General features: G+C 38.3%; 1 protein-coding gene across 50 annotated transcripts in view; it reads left to right on the top strand.

Moving 5' to 3' along the window:
* The window catches only part of NEB (nebulin), a 204,562-nt gene that overhangs the window by 89,281 nt on the left and 98,106 nt on the right, over positions 1-17,175 (top strand). For 44 of the 50 annotated variants that reach the window (XM_032286403.1, XM_032286401.1, XM_032286400.1 and 41 more), the window contains 8 exons: positions 2,284-2,391; positions 4,302-4,613; positions 6,911-7,114; positions 7,430-7,534; positions 9,301-9,408; positions 11,044-11,355; positions 11,670-11,873; positions 12,968-13,072. In XM_032286403.1, the coding sequence (XP_032142294.1) occupies positions 2,284-2,391; positions 4,302-4,613; positions 6,911-7,114; positions 7,430-7,534; positions 9,301-9,408; positions 11,044-11,355; positions 11,670-11,873; positions 12,968-13,072 (1,458 nt within the window). The remainder of the gene's footprint in view (positions 1-2,283; positions 2,392-4,301; positions 4,614-6,910; positions 7,115-7,429; positions 7,535-9,300; positions 9,409-11,043; positions 11,356-11,669; positions 11,874-12,967; positions 13,073-17,175) is intronic. The other 6 variants (XM_032286396.1, XM_032286392.1, XM_032286395.1 and 3 more) reach the window with 6 other exon arrangements.

Below are 17,175 nucleotides of genomic sequence, written 5' to 3'. Positions count from 1 at the left end.
GGCAAGGAAGTAATCTCATAAATCAGTCCATTTGTTATAGAAAATTTATGAGAAGGTGCTTCTGATGTGTTGAGTCACAGCATTTCTCACTGAAAACTCCCATAGTCCTCCGAAGCTGCACAGAGCAAATCTGTGCCAACCCTCAGAGATGGAGAACAGTGCCAGGGTGCCTCCCCTGCCACCTTCACCTGGGTTCACTTTCAAATCCAAATATCCCAAGTTCCTGAGCATTCCTTACATGATATCATAAAGTGGGACTCTCAGAACTGAGCAAAATATTATGAATGAGGAATGACTGGCGTTGAATATGCTTAACTATTGTGTTTCCTCTTCTGGACATTTGACCTCTGTTCTCCATCCTGTGCTCCCAGGGCACATTGGCAGCCATCACCACTGGTGCACACAGAACTTGAGATCAACTTAAACTCTAAGACATCTTATGTGGGCCAAACCTAGGTTTCTTCCATCCTGCATTTATGCATTGGTAATTTATCTCTGTTCAAAGATTGGCATTTATCTCTGCAATTTCTTCGTATTCTGAGTTTGTGGGTATAAGCCTGTGGAGATTTTTGTGAATCTTGGATTCTGGCAGCTGATGTGTTAGTTATTTCACCTAGCATTGTGCCACTAGCAAGAAAAATATTGTTTCTTTGGCAGCATAAATCAACAATATATTACTCTTCTGAAGAGCACAATTTAGAGAATTTAGGTGGAATTGCCACCATCTTAAGTAATGTTTTTTTGGAAATGAAACTGTAATTTTAGTGCTTGTGTAGCTAGCTCTTGTCACCAAAAACTAAAAACATCAAGTCTTACTCCCCAGTCAGAAAGCATTGAATTTTTAGCTAAACCTATACGATAGGTCTTGTTACAGGAAAGCATGCCTTATATGTGCAGGAATTTCAGGAAGCAAAGGGCGCCCCCTATATCTAACCACTCAGCATTTCTGGAATTCTTAACTCTGTCTTTGCTGACAAAGCTCAGGGATGTGTTAGTGCGGCTGCTCGGCTGCCGGTTTGAGGAGGCCCAGGTGCCCTTCCTCCTTTCACCTGTGATCCCCTATTCCACCCACCCAGCCTGGGACGCTGTCATGGGCACTCCCCTCTGGTGTTAAAAAGAAGAGAACTTTTTGGCTGCTTTCCTATTTTCTGTAGAATTAAACACCAACTTAGAACCAGGCGTTCACAGTCTGACTCCAGGCTCTTCTCTGCCCTCTCCTGCCACTTCTCCCTGGGGCCTCACCCACCTTCTTTAACACCCCTCTGCTTCCCCACCGCAGTGGTGACTTGATTCACATGATTTCCTCTGCTCTTCATGCTACCCGAGCCTATTGAAACTCTGCTCAAAGTCCAACTCAAAAGTCACCCCATCTGCAGGAACTTCCCTGACTCTGAATTCAGAATAAATGACTCCTTTCTGGAGCTCTTCGTTATTAATGTGGTTGGACTTTTCAGCAGTTGGTCTCGCAGGTTATCAGTCTCTCCCTCAGTTCTGTCAGGGAACTTTGGGTTGAGAGGGGCCTCAACCTCATCTTTGATTCCCAAGTACCCACCACAGTCAGAGACACAGGGTCAGGGCAGAATAAATGTGAGTTGAATTGATTGCCATGATCAACAGTTAAGTCTTTCCCTCCCAGCCACATTTTACCACGATAAACCGATGAGTTTCAGCTTAATTTTTCCCATATTTTTTAAACTGGATTTATTGTTTTAATTAAAAAATTTTAAAACAACCCTATAATATGTATATATACTTAATTCAACATAGTTTTTAAAGTAAAAAATAAAGGTGCATTGGTCTTTATGGGTATCTTTTTTTTTTTTTTTGAGTTGGAGTTTCGCTCTTGTTGCCCATGCTGGAGTGCAATGGCACAATCTCAACTAACTGCCACCTCCGCCTCCTGGGTTCAAACAATTCTCCTCCCTCAGCCTCCCTGGTAACTGGGATTACAGACATGTACCACCATACTCGACTAATTTTTTTTGTATTTAGCAGAGACGGGGTTTCACCATGTTGGTCAGGCTGGTCTCAAACTCCTGATCTCAGATGATCCACCTACCTCAGCCTCCCAAAGTGCTGGGATTACAGGCGTGAGCCACTGTGCCCACCTTTATTTTTGAGTCTTCACTTCAGCAAACATGCAGAAGGCTTAGAACTCTCAGAAGTAAGATAATTATAGGCACTGTCTGTGGAGAACTTAGTGAATTATCACAGTCCTCTGTCAGTTTTTAGATATAAATGTCAGCATCTAGCTGATTATTATTATTATTTGCCCAAATTTAGAGTCTGTACAAACTTGCTAATGAAGAAGCAAAGAAGAAAGGCTATGACTTGCGGAGCGACGCCATCCCCATCGTTGCGGCCAAGGCCTCCAGGGACATCATCAGTGACGTGAGTTGTCATTTCCATTCTGAGTATGTAGTCAAGCTAATGTGGCATTTTCACTGAACTAATCTTGAAAAAGAACCTTTCCTGGACCATTAAAAATATATCCTGATGTATTTGTGTAGAATTTTTCAAAACCTCAGTTTTAAGGGAAATGAAAATGTTGATGTTTACAAAAGGGGTTTGTAACCTGTAGGACACAGCATCTTCCATGAAAACTGGTCAACCAAGAACAGAGAAAGATTCATTCATGTGTACACTGTTAGAGTGAAGCTGCAGGCTTGGAGATGCTTATGTAAGAATTATCACCAGGCTTATAAAAAGCTTATAAGTTCTGCTAGTACAATTCAGGGCCTGGCTTTCTGTAACATTTTAATATATAGTATTTTAAAACACTTATGCCACTTGCTATTGCAATTCACCCTTATGAAAAGAAGGTGGTTGATCAGTACCAGAGGTGGCTACTGACCTAAGGTCAACCCTCTTTTTTGAGATGGAGTTTTGCTCTTGTTGCCCAGGCTGGAGTGCAATGGCACGATCTTGGCTCACTGTAACCTCCACCTCGCAGGTTCATGCAATTCTCCTGCCTCAGCCTCCCGAGTAGCTGGGATTACAGGTGCCCGCCTCCACGCCTGGCTAATTTTTGTATTTTTAGTGGCATCAGGGTTTCACCATGTTGGCCAGCCTGGTCTCGAATTCCTGACCTCAGGTGATCCACCCGCCTCAGCCTCCCCCAGTGCTGGGGTGACAAGCATAAGCCACCATGCCCAGCCAAGATCACACTCTTCACAATATCTCCTAGTCTTGTAGTATGTCTCCCAGAGTAAAACTGACATTCTTTCCTGGTGTTTCAGGGATTCTTGAGGAACAAACGACTGTTCTAAAAATCAAGGCCCACTGCTGTCCTTTATATTGGAATCTTATGTTAGTGATTCAGCTATATGTATGTGGGACTGTCTCAGCAAATGGACTCATACAATAATAATAAATAATGAAATAACCATAACCCGTTGAGAACTCTTTGCTAAGTGTTTTACATGCATTGTCTTACTTCTTATTCATAATTGCCCTAGAATGTAGATATCCTCATTATCCCCATTTTGTGGATTGTTTAAGCAACTTGCCTAAAATCAAACTCCTAGTGGGTGATGGAGTTGAGACTCCAGACAATCTCATTCCTTTCCATTGTACCATATTGCCTCTTGCTGACTCACCTACACTTAGTCAGCTGTCTTTGAGACTAAAAGCGTGTATTTTGGATAATTGGCTTAGATTTCAGAATGATGTCATTGGTCATAAATAATAAAAACATTGTTGGCCCATGTGAGGCTAGAACCCATGACCTTAGTAGGAGCATGATCTAACAAGTTGGGTTGCTATGTCAGTTTTGCAAGTACAATCCGTTTTCAAAATGATGCCAAGAGCTTGCCACTGCCATTGAGTGCATGAATCCAGTAAATAACAAAAATAATAAATTCTCCTCTGTTGTTACTACAGGTGGTCCTTGTAGGAATCAGTCATTCATTTTACTGTTTATTAAAGACACCATTCCACCAAGTGCACCCTTTTTCTGACATGCTTTTAGTGTTTAGAATCCAGTTCTCTGGGTTACCTGGTTCAAATTTTCTCTCCCTAACTTCCACAGGTGACCTTTCCCCACATATGCACTTCCTGTTTTCAGAGATATTCCTTAGTAGCAGGCTGTAGCTGATGTGGGGTATACACTACAATTACATGAATTCCATCTATTTTTCTACCTCTATAAAGGCTTCCAGGATGAAGGCAGGATAATGGCTTGAGTTAGTGCTTATTAACAAAAGTCAGTAGAACTATAATGTAAGCAAGTTGATTTTGTACAGACCTGTGGCCTCTAAGGGAGTTACAATAAAAACCTGATTTGTGCACTTTCATTTTAGTACAAATATAAAGATGGTTACCGCAAGCAACTCGGCCACCACATTGGAGCACGTGACATTAAAGATGACCCCAAGATGATGTGGTCCATGCACGTGGCCAAGATCCAGAGTGACAGGGAGTACAAGAAGGACTTTGAGAAGTGGAAAACCAAGTTCAGCAGCCCAGTGGACATGCTGGGGGTGGTGCTGGCCAAGAAGTGCCAGACCTTAGTCAGCGACGTGGACTACAAGAACTACCTGCACGAGTGGACGTGCCTGCCCGACCAGAATGATGTCATTCACGCCCGGCAGGCCTATGACCTCCAGAGTGACGTGAGTACAGCATCTACAAATGGAGCTGTTCATAGAAGTAATTTAAACTATGTGAAAATTATCCTTTATATATAATCCATTGACCTACTCAAGTTAAGGTTGATTGGTCTATGAATAAGTTTTAAATCAGAATACAGTTTTATTGCTTTATCACAAATACATAACAAGGCTTCATAAGTAAGTAAAATTTACAAAGTGGACTTGGTCTTGGAAAAACAAAATTGGAATTAAGTAATGTTGGAATTCAGGGTCCACTAGAGGGAGACATTTTATTTTATTCTTTTAAGGAAGGAAGAAATGTTTTTATTTTAAAAAGAAATTACTTTGGAATTTGTTTTTGGCTTCTTTGCAAAATGAATTATTGAATTCTGCCTACTGCAAAGCTAAATATTATGCTTATGAAATAAAAGAAGTCTCTGTGTCTGTACACTACTGGACTGTGTGACAGAAACTTCCTCCTAGCGTGGCTCTCTGTGGAGGAGCCACATGGTAAGGACAGAACCTACAACCTATTGGAAGCAGATGCACTATCTCAAATCTGGATGTGAAAGGCACATTTCCTGCACTCTGAATTTTATAAACTTTGAAGGAATTAAAGCACTAGCAAGTTTTGGTGACTAAAACTAGTTAGTAATAATTATATATTAATTGGTTGTTCCTAAAACCTTACAGCCTACATGAGAAAACTCCCACGTCTGTTCTGTAGCATTTGACATACAGAACCCTGTGTTTAGCAATTATTTCCAAAAAGAAAGGCTTTGCCTGCACGTAGAAGATAGTTTAAAAGGGTTGATGTCACCCATGCAATGACAACATTGACAGATTGCTTGCCATCTGTCTATTTGCCGGGTACCTTCTCTGGATTGCCTTCCTCACCCTTCGATATGACCTCCAAACTGTGGGAAGTATTTGGAAGTTAAAAAGCATTCCAGAGGTATAAACTGTTATTGTTTTTATTTTTATTTATTTATTTATTTGAGACAGAGTCTCGCTCTGTTGCCTAGGCTGGAGTGCAGTGGCGTGATCTCGGCTCACTGCAACCTTCGCCTCCTGGGTTCAAGTGATTCTCATGCCTCAGCTTTTCTGTAGCTGGAATTACAGACTGCCGCCACCATGCCCCACTAATTTTTTGTATTTTTAGTGGAGATGGGGGTTTCACCATGTTGGCCAGGCTGGTCTCAAACTCCTAGCCTCAGATGATCTGCCCACCTCAGGATCCCAGAGTGCTAGAATTACAGCATGGGCCACCGTGCCCGTCTTGTTTTCACTCTTGCTATTTTTATTTATGGGGCAATAACTAGTTAGCACAGGCCAATTCTAATAGGTTTTTTTAATCTAGACTACAAAATATGAGTTTTTATTTTCTACTTAGTTGCTGTGACAGGGGAAATCTTTCTAATGAGCCAAGCAAAGGTCCAATACTATGACTGTGAAGTAGCTATGAGTACTTAATGGGTACATAAAAATCTTTAGCAAAAAAATATTTTTAAATAAAATGAGAACTAAAAATACGGCAAAATGATTCTATATAGATGTCTGTGCTTCCATCCTGAGGACTTGGTGAGGAAAAGACGGGAACCCTGCATAATGAAACTGTTCATTTAATAGATGAACAATTAAATATTTATTTATTGCCCTGAATCTTGGACAGAGTTACCGCTGTTGAAGATCTGCCTCAGGGTTTCAGGGGTTCTACATCACTATTATATTTTAACTGTGCTTTTAAAGGCATTACAGGTATTTTGAAATATATGGAAGAATACATCGAAGGGAATAATAATCCAACACAATCCAACCACTAGAAAAACCCACTCTTATTCGTATAATTTATCTACCCACACTGTTTTATGTGCTACTTTAAAATTTCATATTGTATTAATGACATTTCCACATGTCATCAATATTCTTAAACAGTGGAACTTTTAATGGCTTTGGAGCATTTCCTTTAGCTAGGCCTAAAATTGATTCACTAAGAGCCTGTTGTTGGATGTGTGTGTGGTTTCTGTCACTCTGGGTTGGTATTCTCTGCATAGACACATTACAATTATGATATCGTTCACTGAACCAACTGACAGAAGATATTACTTGAGATCACTCCTCTCCTAATAGCTTGAGACATTTGATAAGTTTTTATTACAGCTAGAAGATATTTCTGGGTCATTTATGAGCATAATTCTTCTAGAATTGTGTTTTCTAACTAGGAAACAGAATTGCACTTTATTACTGATTCTGTTTGTGTATTTACCCAAAATACTTTGATTTTGATGAAGAGTTTTTGACTTTTTTCCTCTTCTCAGAATATTTACAAGTCAGATCTCCAGTGGTTGAAAGGCATTGGCTGGGTCCCCATTGGGTCTATGGATGTGGTCAAGTGCAAGAGAGCTGCAGAAATACTGAGTGATAACCTCTACCGCCAGCCTCCGGACAAGCTGAAATTCACCAGCGTGACTGATTCTCTGGAGCAGGTGCTGGCCAAGAACAATGCCCTCAACATGAACAAGGTGAGCCCCAGCTGCCTCAAGCTTCTACAAGATGCCAGAAGATGTTATTAAACTTTAATGACTAATGGAATGAAATTATCTATGAAGCCATGGGGTCGAATTTGCTTTTTAAATTACATGCTTGAAATCCTCTAAATAATTTCGATTATTCCCAGTTTCAATCTTGATAACTAGTAATAAGACTCACGCTTCCAGTGGAATACTTTATGTTCAAGTCTGGCTTATTTTTCCCCATTAGGTCCTTAATAACAGTTTTACGTGAACTTTTTGTCATTTCTATTTCAAATGATTTTTAATCAACATCTTCTTTTATAGCGTTTATATACAGAGGCCTGGGACAAAGACAAGACTCAAATTCACATAATGCCAGACACACCAGAGATTATGTTGGCAAGGCAGAACAAAATCAACTACAGTGAGGTGGGGCAAAAATCCATGGTGCTACATTATAGTGTTGTTGTTGTTTGTCTGTACAGTATTAGTTTTATGGAGATTCTTGGGCCTCAGCTATCATGGTGCATGTGGGTCTTTCACTTAATACTCTACCCATCCAACCTTTCATCTCTGGGTTGAATATTATATGAGATTCTGCTGACAAATTGAAGTCGCATTGTCTTTTCTGTTCATGGTGATTTCCAATGTGAGTCAGTGGGACTAAGTAGTATTTTAGGCATTTCTTAGGATTGTCAGTTAAAATACTGGCCCATTATTTCCACCAAAACATTATTTGTTGTTTATCTGAAAATCAAGTTCTACTGGGTGTGCTATATGTTTATTTACTAAATGTGCCACCCCTCCCAAGTAGGCCTCTAATAACACACACCTCTTCCCTACCTGGGCCCTGAGTAAAATTAATAAATAAAACAAAGGAGTAGAAATAGAAGTCAAAATCTCACTTTTTAAAAAACTACCAACGTGGCTGGGCATGGTGGCTCACGCCTGTAATCCCAACACTTTGGGAGGCCAAGGCAGGCGGATCATCTGAGGTTGGGAGTTCAAGACTAGACTGACCAACATGGAGAAACCCCTTGTCTACTAAAAATACAAAAATTAACTGGGTTTGGTGGTACATGCCTGTAATCCCAGCCGCTCAGGAGGCTGAGGCAGGAGAATCACTTGAACCCACGAGGCAGAGGTTGTGGTGAGATTGCACCATTGCACTCCAGCCTGGGCAACAAGAGTAAAACTCCCTCTCAAAAAAAAAAAAAAAAAAACTACTAAACTTACGCTAAAGGATCCGTTTGTATGAGAGCCCAATAAGCATACTAACTGAACATCAGAATTAGGGTTACCTACCAGGCACAGGCTGTTCTGGAGCAGACGATCTGCCCTGATTCTTCCCGCTCAGAAGTGAGGCTCTGTTTAGAAAACAGAAGCAGAGGAGGATACCAGGCTCCTTCCTAGAGGGAGAAGGGCAGGGCTGAGCCAAGCATGCCCACTAATTCCATCCCTACCAATTAGATGCATCAGTAAATCAGTGCGCCTCTCCAGGGCAGAGAGAGTAAAGGGACAGAAAGGGCCGTAGTTAAAATAATTGAGCTTTGCCTACAGAAAGAAAACCTTAGGCATGAGGAAGAACTGTTCTCTATCAACAGTATTGATTACGGACTTTTTTTAAAGTAAAATGCAATTTTATAGACACTTGGTTTACTAACATGATATAACCAAAATTTAGAAAGTTGTGATTGTAGTTGCTAACTATATTTTTTAGATTTTAATTTGTCTTGTCTTTTAAACATTATAAAATATTACATGATTGTCATACAAATCGTAGGTCTAGAAAAGGAATAAAAATATATTTATACACATAAATGGATAATATTAAACATTGTTCTGCCATTTTTTCCACTTAGTGATATATATGGATTGCTGCTTTGCTCATCAAGCTGTATTACTAGATTATATTAATCTATGCTGATATGTATATAATATTTATGCATAACTTATATATAATGATATAAAATAATGTATCAATACATATTAATGTTCATTGATATGTCCCATTTATTTCTAATGCTATATAGTATTTTTGGTAGAATATAATTTATTTCCTTTACATATTGCCAGAAACTTGGATTGTTTCCAATTCCTATCCTTTTTTAAATTTTATTATATAAGTCACTTAATAATCTCTGAATTGTTGATGTCAAACCTTTTGCTAGAACTTTTTGACTTTCTTTCTTTAGAGTCTATACAAACTTGCCAATGAAGAAGCAAAAAAGAAAGGCTACGACTTGCGAAGTGACGCCATCCCCATCGTGGCTGCCAAGGCCTCCAGGGACATTATCAGTGACGTAAGTAGCAACATCCTTGATATTTACCTGGATGGATGAAGTGAAGATGGAGGATCATTACTATTATAACATTTGGGGGCCAGTTTAAGCACATTTATTGACTTATTTTTCTAAATCAAATAAATGTTTTTCATCTGAAAAAACTTAGATTTTAAGCTTCATAAGACTTTAGTATCTGAGTCTTAGGGAGGAAGAGGGTGACCTAAACCAGTATACTTCAATTCAGTATAAAATTGGATGTGATTCTACATTTTTTCATACCTATAATTATGAGAAATTTCATCTCCATATTTTGAGCATGGAGCATTACAGAAAATCGAAAATGGCAGAAGAGGTGTTAAAAAATAACTTATTTTTTTTAACATGTATTTGTTCAACCTCAGAAAAAGAGCTGATAGAACCAAGTGTAGGAAAATCCACCTTTCCCCAAATCTGCTCTGTGTTTTTGCCAGCTCATTTTTTTTTTTTTTTGGAAAATTATCTTAAGTGCTTTGTTTTGAGTTCTTTTAAAATGAAAACAGAAAGACAAAGATGAGGAAAACAACAAAATGGTGAACATAATTTCTCTTCCTGCCATCTCTGAAAGAAGTGGGTTATTTGGTGGAGAATTCAGACTTTTTTTTTTAAGATGGAGTCTCAGAGTCCCACTCTTGTCGCCCAAGCTGGAGTGCAATGGCATGATCTTGGGTCACTACAACCTCCATGTCCCTGCTTCAAGTGATTCTCCTGCCTCAGCTTCCTAAATAGCTGGGATTATAGGCACCTGCTACCATACTTGGCTAATTTTTATATTTTTAGTAGAGACAGGGTTTCACCATGTTAGCCAACTGGTCTCAAACTCCTGACCTCAGGTGATCTGCCTGCCTTGGCCTCCCAAAGTGCTGGGATTACAGGCATGAGCCACTGTGCCCAGCTGAAAATTCAGACTTCTGTAAATATTTGTGTGGTGCAGTATCTGAAATAGAAAATATCCAGTTACCCCTTACCACCGCCAACAACAAAATGCTTTTTTTGTAGACATACATTCCATTTTCTCACTTGAGGAATCCCAAACAAACCTCAGTCAAATTTGATCTCCAACAGAGCAGTGCTGGTAGGATGGAAACATAATCTAGACCACTTCAGAGAGTCAGTGCCCCAGTGAAAGTCAGCAAAGTCAGATTTGGGAAGGAGTGTGGGTATGTTGGATGGTGGTGGAGGGTTAAATTACTATCTGTGGACTCAGGAACAGCAGTCTCAAAATCATATGTAAGAGTTTTGGGTTAGTGACTTCATGGGCCCAAGATGAAGAAACAGCAGTACACAGTACCAAATGATCTTCTGGAAAGTGTAGCTTCCTTTAAAGACTTAACGTCTACAAGCCAAAAGACCATGTAGTTTGTCTTACCTTCCCACTGGACTATTCCTATGAGACTGTTGCTGTTAGGCTATTTATGAGACTTCCATTAGATTACTGCCCATTAGATTAGTGCTGTAAAGTCTAATCGGGATTTAGGATGGGGAGATAAACTGATCATCAGATTCTTTCATTTCTCTGCAAGAATTAGCAATTTTAAAATAATAAAGTTTTAAATTAATGAGACTTCTAAGCCTTTCTATTCATATTTATTTTTGAAATGACCACCTTTATTTTAGTACAAATACAAGGATGGTTACCGCAAGCAACTCGGCCACCACATTGGAGCCCGGAACATTAAAGATGACCCCAAGATGATGTGGTCCATGCACGTGGCCAAGATCCAGAGTGACAGGGAGTACAAGAAGGACTTTGAGAAGTGGAAGACCAAGTTCAGCAGCCCAGTGGACATGCTGGGGGTGGTGCTGGCCAAGAAGTGCCAGACCTTAGTCAGCGACGTGGACTACAAGAACTTCCTGCACGAGTGGACGTGCCTGCCCGACCAGAATGACGTCATCCACGCTCGGCAGGCCTATGACCTCCAGAGCGATGTGAGTACTTAAGATCCATGGTAACTGTGTTCATGATAGTAATTCATAGAAATACTAAGACAGTGGTCTAGGATTAGATAGAACTCTTAGAAGGGATGACAGTCTTCTTTCTGCTCATTTTTTAGGCACCTCTTCCTTTTTTTTTTTTTTTTGGAGAGAAAGAAATATGAGACTATATTCAATTCAGCCTTCTTGTATTGAAGGACATATACATGAAATTTGACTACCCAAGCTTTTCTAGTGTTAATTTTTTATTTTTGAAATCATGTTATAACAACTTCAGTAATACTTGCTTTTGTGTTTAATCTATCCAGAACATTTACAAATCTGATCTCCAGTGGCTGAAAGGCATTGGCTGGGTCCCCATTGGGTCTGTGGATGTAGTCAAGTGCAAGAGAGCTGCAGAAATACTCAGTGATCACATCTACCGCCAGCCTCCAGACAAGCTGAAATTTACCAGCATCACTGATTCTCTAGAGCAGGTGTTGGCCAAGAACAATGCTCTCAACATGAACAAGGTGAGCACCCAATTTGTGGGTAAATAAGTCAGGGCTGTGTGTCATTTAAGATACCTATTGTTAATTAAGTTAGTCTCCTTTGTTTAATCCAGTTAAATTGCTATTCAATGTAGAGTGATTCAGTTGCATATTCTGTTAGATAACAATACATGGGAGCATTTCTGCTTTGACATCTCTTGTGAAATAGTCAGAGTTAAGAATAGGACACCTATTTTGGGTTCAAATTGTTTGAAGTCTGTAAGAGTTAGTGGTTTGGTATGAAGGTTTCTTTCTTGCTGAATACATATTTAGGTAAGCACAGAACAAACAAGAAAGAGGCAAGCCAGCCATGGTGGCTCTCACCTGTAATCTCAACAATTTTGGGAGGCTGAGGTGGCAGATCACTTGGGGTCAGAAGTTGGAGATTAGCCTGGACAGCATGTTGAAACCCTGTCTCTTCAAAAAATATAAAAATTAGCTGAGTGTCGTGATGTGCACCTGTATCCTAGTTACTTGGGAGGCTGAGGTGGGAGGATCACCTGTGCCTGGAGAGGCTGAGGCTGAAGTGAGCCATGGTTGTGCTACTGCATTCCAGCATGGGCAACAGAGTGAAACTTTGTCTCATTAAAAAAAAAAAAAAAAAAAAAGAAAGATACAAATCTTCATAATATTTATCAAAAAGAAATCTAGAGATAGCATATCTAGGTATATTTGCAGTTAATTAACCAACAAAAGAACACATCAAAGAAATAAAATTGTGGGAAGGATTTGTTAATATAGCCATAGTACAAATATGGATGTGAATATATGCTTGGAAAATACTTGCTTTTAATTTAATTGGGGTGAGGGGTTACCAAACACAAGTGTGTTTGATTTTATATATATATATATATATATGCCACATATATATTTTCCATTTCATATCTTAGTATACATTTATATTTTGTTACAATAAGTATATTGTAAAATCAAAGAGGTTGAAAAGAATGTTAACATACAGCACATGCACAGACAGCAATAAAGCTGCCTCTCAATTTTGTCATGATTTTTTAATTGAAAACTCTTGTTTACAACAAACTATTTTTCTAATTCATTAACCTTTTTATCCTTCACAGCGCTTATACACAGAAGCCTGGGACAAAGACAAGACCCAAGTCCATATTATGCCTGATACACCTGAAATCATGTTAGCAAGACAAAATAAAATAAATTATAGTGAGGTAAGATTGTTTTATTTCTTTGGTCTGGCCACATTGATTTTTGCTGATGTAAAAATGTCAGAATTATGGATTTAATCCTCATGTAAGCCAGGTGGTTTAGCTGGCTTTTTATGCCATTTACCCTATCTTCATTATACATATCATTGTATTAAAGAATAGGTAGATAGAAAGGTAGATAGATCAGAGAGAGAGAGAGAAAGAAAGAGAGATAGACAGACACAAAAGTATCTTCATTTTAGGAGGGGAAAATATCTTAAGTCAACTATTAATGACTAAAACGTAATTGAAAATAATTCTTGCTATTAATCAATGTAGTACTTGCTTCAAAATTTGTTTGGCAAGTTTCTTTTCTTCAGTTACCTCATCTGTAAAGTAGGATTAAAATGCCTATCCTAAAGAATTTTTAAAGAATGACTAAATGAGATAAAATATTTAACATGTTCAGTGTGGAACCTGGTGCAAAATGTTTGTTTAATAAACTTTAATGTCTCTTCTTTACACTCAACTCACCATGAAAATTAGGTGTATTTAACATGCATGAAATAATTTGAGCTTTATTTACAAGAACTGAAATAAGAATGCTTAAATTCACCCATTTCACACGGCCTGAGAACAATAAAATACATTATTTTATGAACTATCTCCAGCCTTGCTAAACTTGTCATTGCATATCTTTTCAGTCCAGAAATACTGCTGCATAAATAGCATTTTGCTCAATTGTTCTTGCCAAAGTCAAGAATTTATATGGTTGATTCAAGAAGACTACTAATTTTTTAAACATGTTTATGTGGCTTCATTTTCTTTTAGAAAGAAAGGCAGAGTTTTCTTCAGTTTGACAGCACTAGAAAATTTACTGATTTTAAAGATGACCAAATTTATTATTTTACTCATATTAATTACTTTTGCTTATAATAATGAAGCCTTAAAGAGAAGGCATGCTTAGATCAAATAATCATGACCAGTAAAATGAAGAGGATATGATTTCGCTTTCTCCAGCATTATGAAACAGACCAACTGACAAGCGTGATTATAAATATTTGATTGGCCTTGGCTTCAGTCACTTTTGAATGGGCCATTTTCTCTTGGCCACAGAGCTTCTCAGTTGGGTTATCTTCTCGGCAGATGAAGTTAATTTCTATTCCAGATTGTAAAGAAGCTCTTAAGCCTCTCTCATTTGTTTACATTAGAGGAATTCAAGTAGATTTTTTTTCAGACTGCTGCAAGGAAATTGGGCTATTTTTTAATTCTAAAATTTTCAGCTGGATTTACTTTCTTTAAAATTGCATGATCGTGCATTGAAGGCTCTGACTTCACCACAGGGCAATGTATTAATGCAGCAAAATCACATTCATGTCCCATGAATACACACAAATAAATAAAAATAACATTGAATTAACATGTTGATCCCCTGAGGAATCTACGATTAGACTTCAGAATGGCCCACATGAATTTCTTCTCAACCCATTGCCTGTGGTACCTTCATTCCATAAATGTAAAAGTAAGCAAATCCATCCATTTTTTCCTCTTAAGTTCTCATTTACCTATTCTAGTTTTCTTAAGTAACAAGCTTTAAAATATATCCTTGATGATAGCTAAAAGTGTGCTCTCCTTCGAAGCACTGCATCTTTTTTAAATGTTGAAAGAATTAAAGAACTCTATTTTTTGGCCTGAAGCCATGAGATGATTGAAGTACGTTTTTCCCCACTTCTACCATTTTTAAAACAAGGGCATTTATTCTTAAAGAAAAAAACATAATTGAAATATTTGACCTTCCACTTTCAAAAGAAACATTCCTAGAAATTTTGAAGTAAAACAAATTCCCTCTGGAATTTATCTCAGAGATATTACATTGATTCTTTAGCCTTTTCTTGTAAAATCTCATCTTGAAAAGACTATAAACTGGCACATCTTAATAATCTACTTATTAAACACAGTAATGACCCTGTGTCTTAAGTCATAAAAATATTTTTTAAAAAATTAAATGCCTCTGTAACATATTTAAAATCCAGATACTAGTCCAGTATTCTTAATTCAATCTAATTTGAGAATGGGGCATAAAAATTAAGTTTTAATTATTTGTGCCACACTTTTTAGGGATTTTCCTTACGTTTAAGATTTTGTCTTTACACAGCGTCAGCAATGAAAAGTACACTGAACAGTAGAGGGATGATAAAGCCTTGTAGAACCATAGATCGTTGTAGTTTTTCCCTTAAAACCACACATTGTTTCTAAGTTCTTTTCCAGAACTGTCTACTGGTACTGTGTCTGCTTTATCTAACTCAATAAACCTCGTAAAAGAGGAAAGGGAGAAAGCGAAATGAAAGATTATTCAATCGTAGATTGATCTCAAGGCTGTATTTGGATATAGATGAGCTGCTTTCACACCTCAGCTACCACCCTTGAGGTTACACAGAGGCCTTCCAAGGGGTAATCTGGCATGGATCGTTTTACACAAATCAGTTAACATAGCTTCAACTTCCATAGACACACTCTTCTAAATTATCTGCCCAAGAATGCCCCTACGGTTTGAGTGGCATCCCACTTGCTTCATAGTCACTCTCATCTATGTTAAAACAAAAAAGGCATGGTTTGAAGATGAAGAAAGAAACTAGAGAACTAAATGCTACTCATTCTCTTGAATTGAATTTTGGATAGGAAAGCAACATTGCTATAAAGGAAATTATTGGGACAACTGATGAAATTCGAATATTGACTTTATATTTGATAATAAAAGAGAATAGAACTAGACAATAATACTGTATCAAAGTTAAATTTCCTGAGTCTGATACATATATTGTGGTTACATAAAATATCTTTATTCTTAGGAGACACATGATAAAGTAATCAAGGATGAAGGCCATGTTGTATACAGTTTTCTCTTAATCAGTTCAACAATTGCAAATAATAAGTAAAATGAAATACATACACACATAAAGAGAAAGAGATAGAGGATGCAAATATGGCAAAAATGTTAATAAGTTGGATAGTTGGAACTTGCAACTTTTCTGTAGGTTTGAAGTTTTGCAAAAGGTGGAAAGAATACATTTTAAAATATTAAGACGTACATTAAAATATTTAAGTATGATAATGTAAAGATTTCATTTTTAAAAGAAAAAGAAAAAAAGTTATCCTAGTAGTTACTGTGATGCATGTGGCTGGGTGCAGTGGCTCATGCCTGAAATCCCAGCAATTTGGGAGGCTGAGGCAGGAGGATCACTTGAATTCAGGAGTTGGAGATCAGCCAGGCCAACATGGCAACACTCATCTCTACTAAAAATACAAAAATTGCCGGGCGCGGTGGCTCAAGCCTGTAATCCCAGCACTTTGGGAGGCTGAGACGGGTGGATCACGAGGTCAAGAGATCGAGACCATCCTAGTCAACATGGTGAAACCCCGTCTCTACTAAAAATGCAAAAAATTAGCTGGGCATGGTGGCACGTGCCTGTAATCCCAGCTACTCAGGAGGCTGAGGCAGGAGAATTGCCTGAACCCAGAAGGCGGAGGTTGCGGTGAGCCGAGATCGCGCCATTGCACTCCAGCCTGGGCAACAAGAGCGAAACTCCGTCTCAAAAAAAAAAAAAAAATACAAAAATTAGCAGGGCGTGGTGGCATGCACCTGTAATCCCAGCTACTTGGGTGGCTGAGGCACGAGAATCACTTGAATCTGAGAGGCAGTGAACCAAGATTGTGCCACTGCACTCTACCCTGGGCAACAGAGTGAGACTCTCTCAAAAAACAAACAAAATAACAACAACAGAAACCCCACAAAACTCTACCAGGAAACTTAATTCATTATTGCCCATCAAAACTTTTTCAATCAAGCCACCATGAGCTCCTACAAGTCATGTCTCATTAAGAGAGCCAATAAATTTTTATTTTTTATGTTTAGAAATTATCAAACTGTACATTTATTTTGTTTTGATTTATTGAATACTGACATTTGCAGTTTTTTAACATTTTTGTTAAGTGGATACAGAATCAGTCAAAATTTTCATCGTTGGTTCACAAACAAAAAGGGCTAAAAACCATTGGTATAGATGATTTGGTTCTCAAATGACATTCCCAGGTAACATTCATGTTTTGTCTTCTGTGTACATCTGCCC

Source organism: Sapajus apella, unplaced genomic scaffold (genome assembly GCF_009761245.1).
Source record: "Sapajus apella isolate SASKATOON/1434 unplaced genomic scaffold, GSC_monkey_1.0 scaffold18, whole genome shotgun sequence".
Classification (NCBI taxonomy): Eukaryota; Metazoa; Chordata; class Mammalia; order Primates; family Cebidae; genus Sapajus; species Sapajus apella.
The sequence above is the reverse complement of the archived record's forward strand: the minus strand, read 5'-3'. Positions and strand labels throughout refer to the sequence as shown.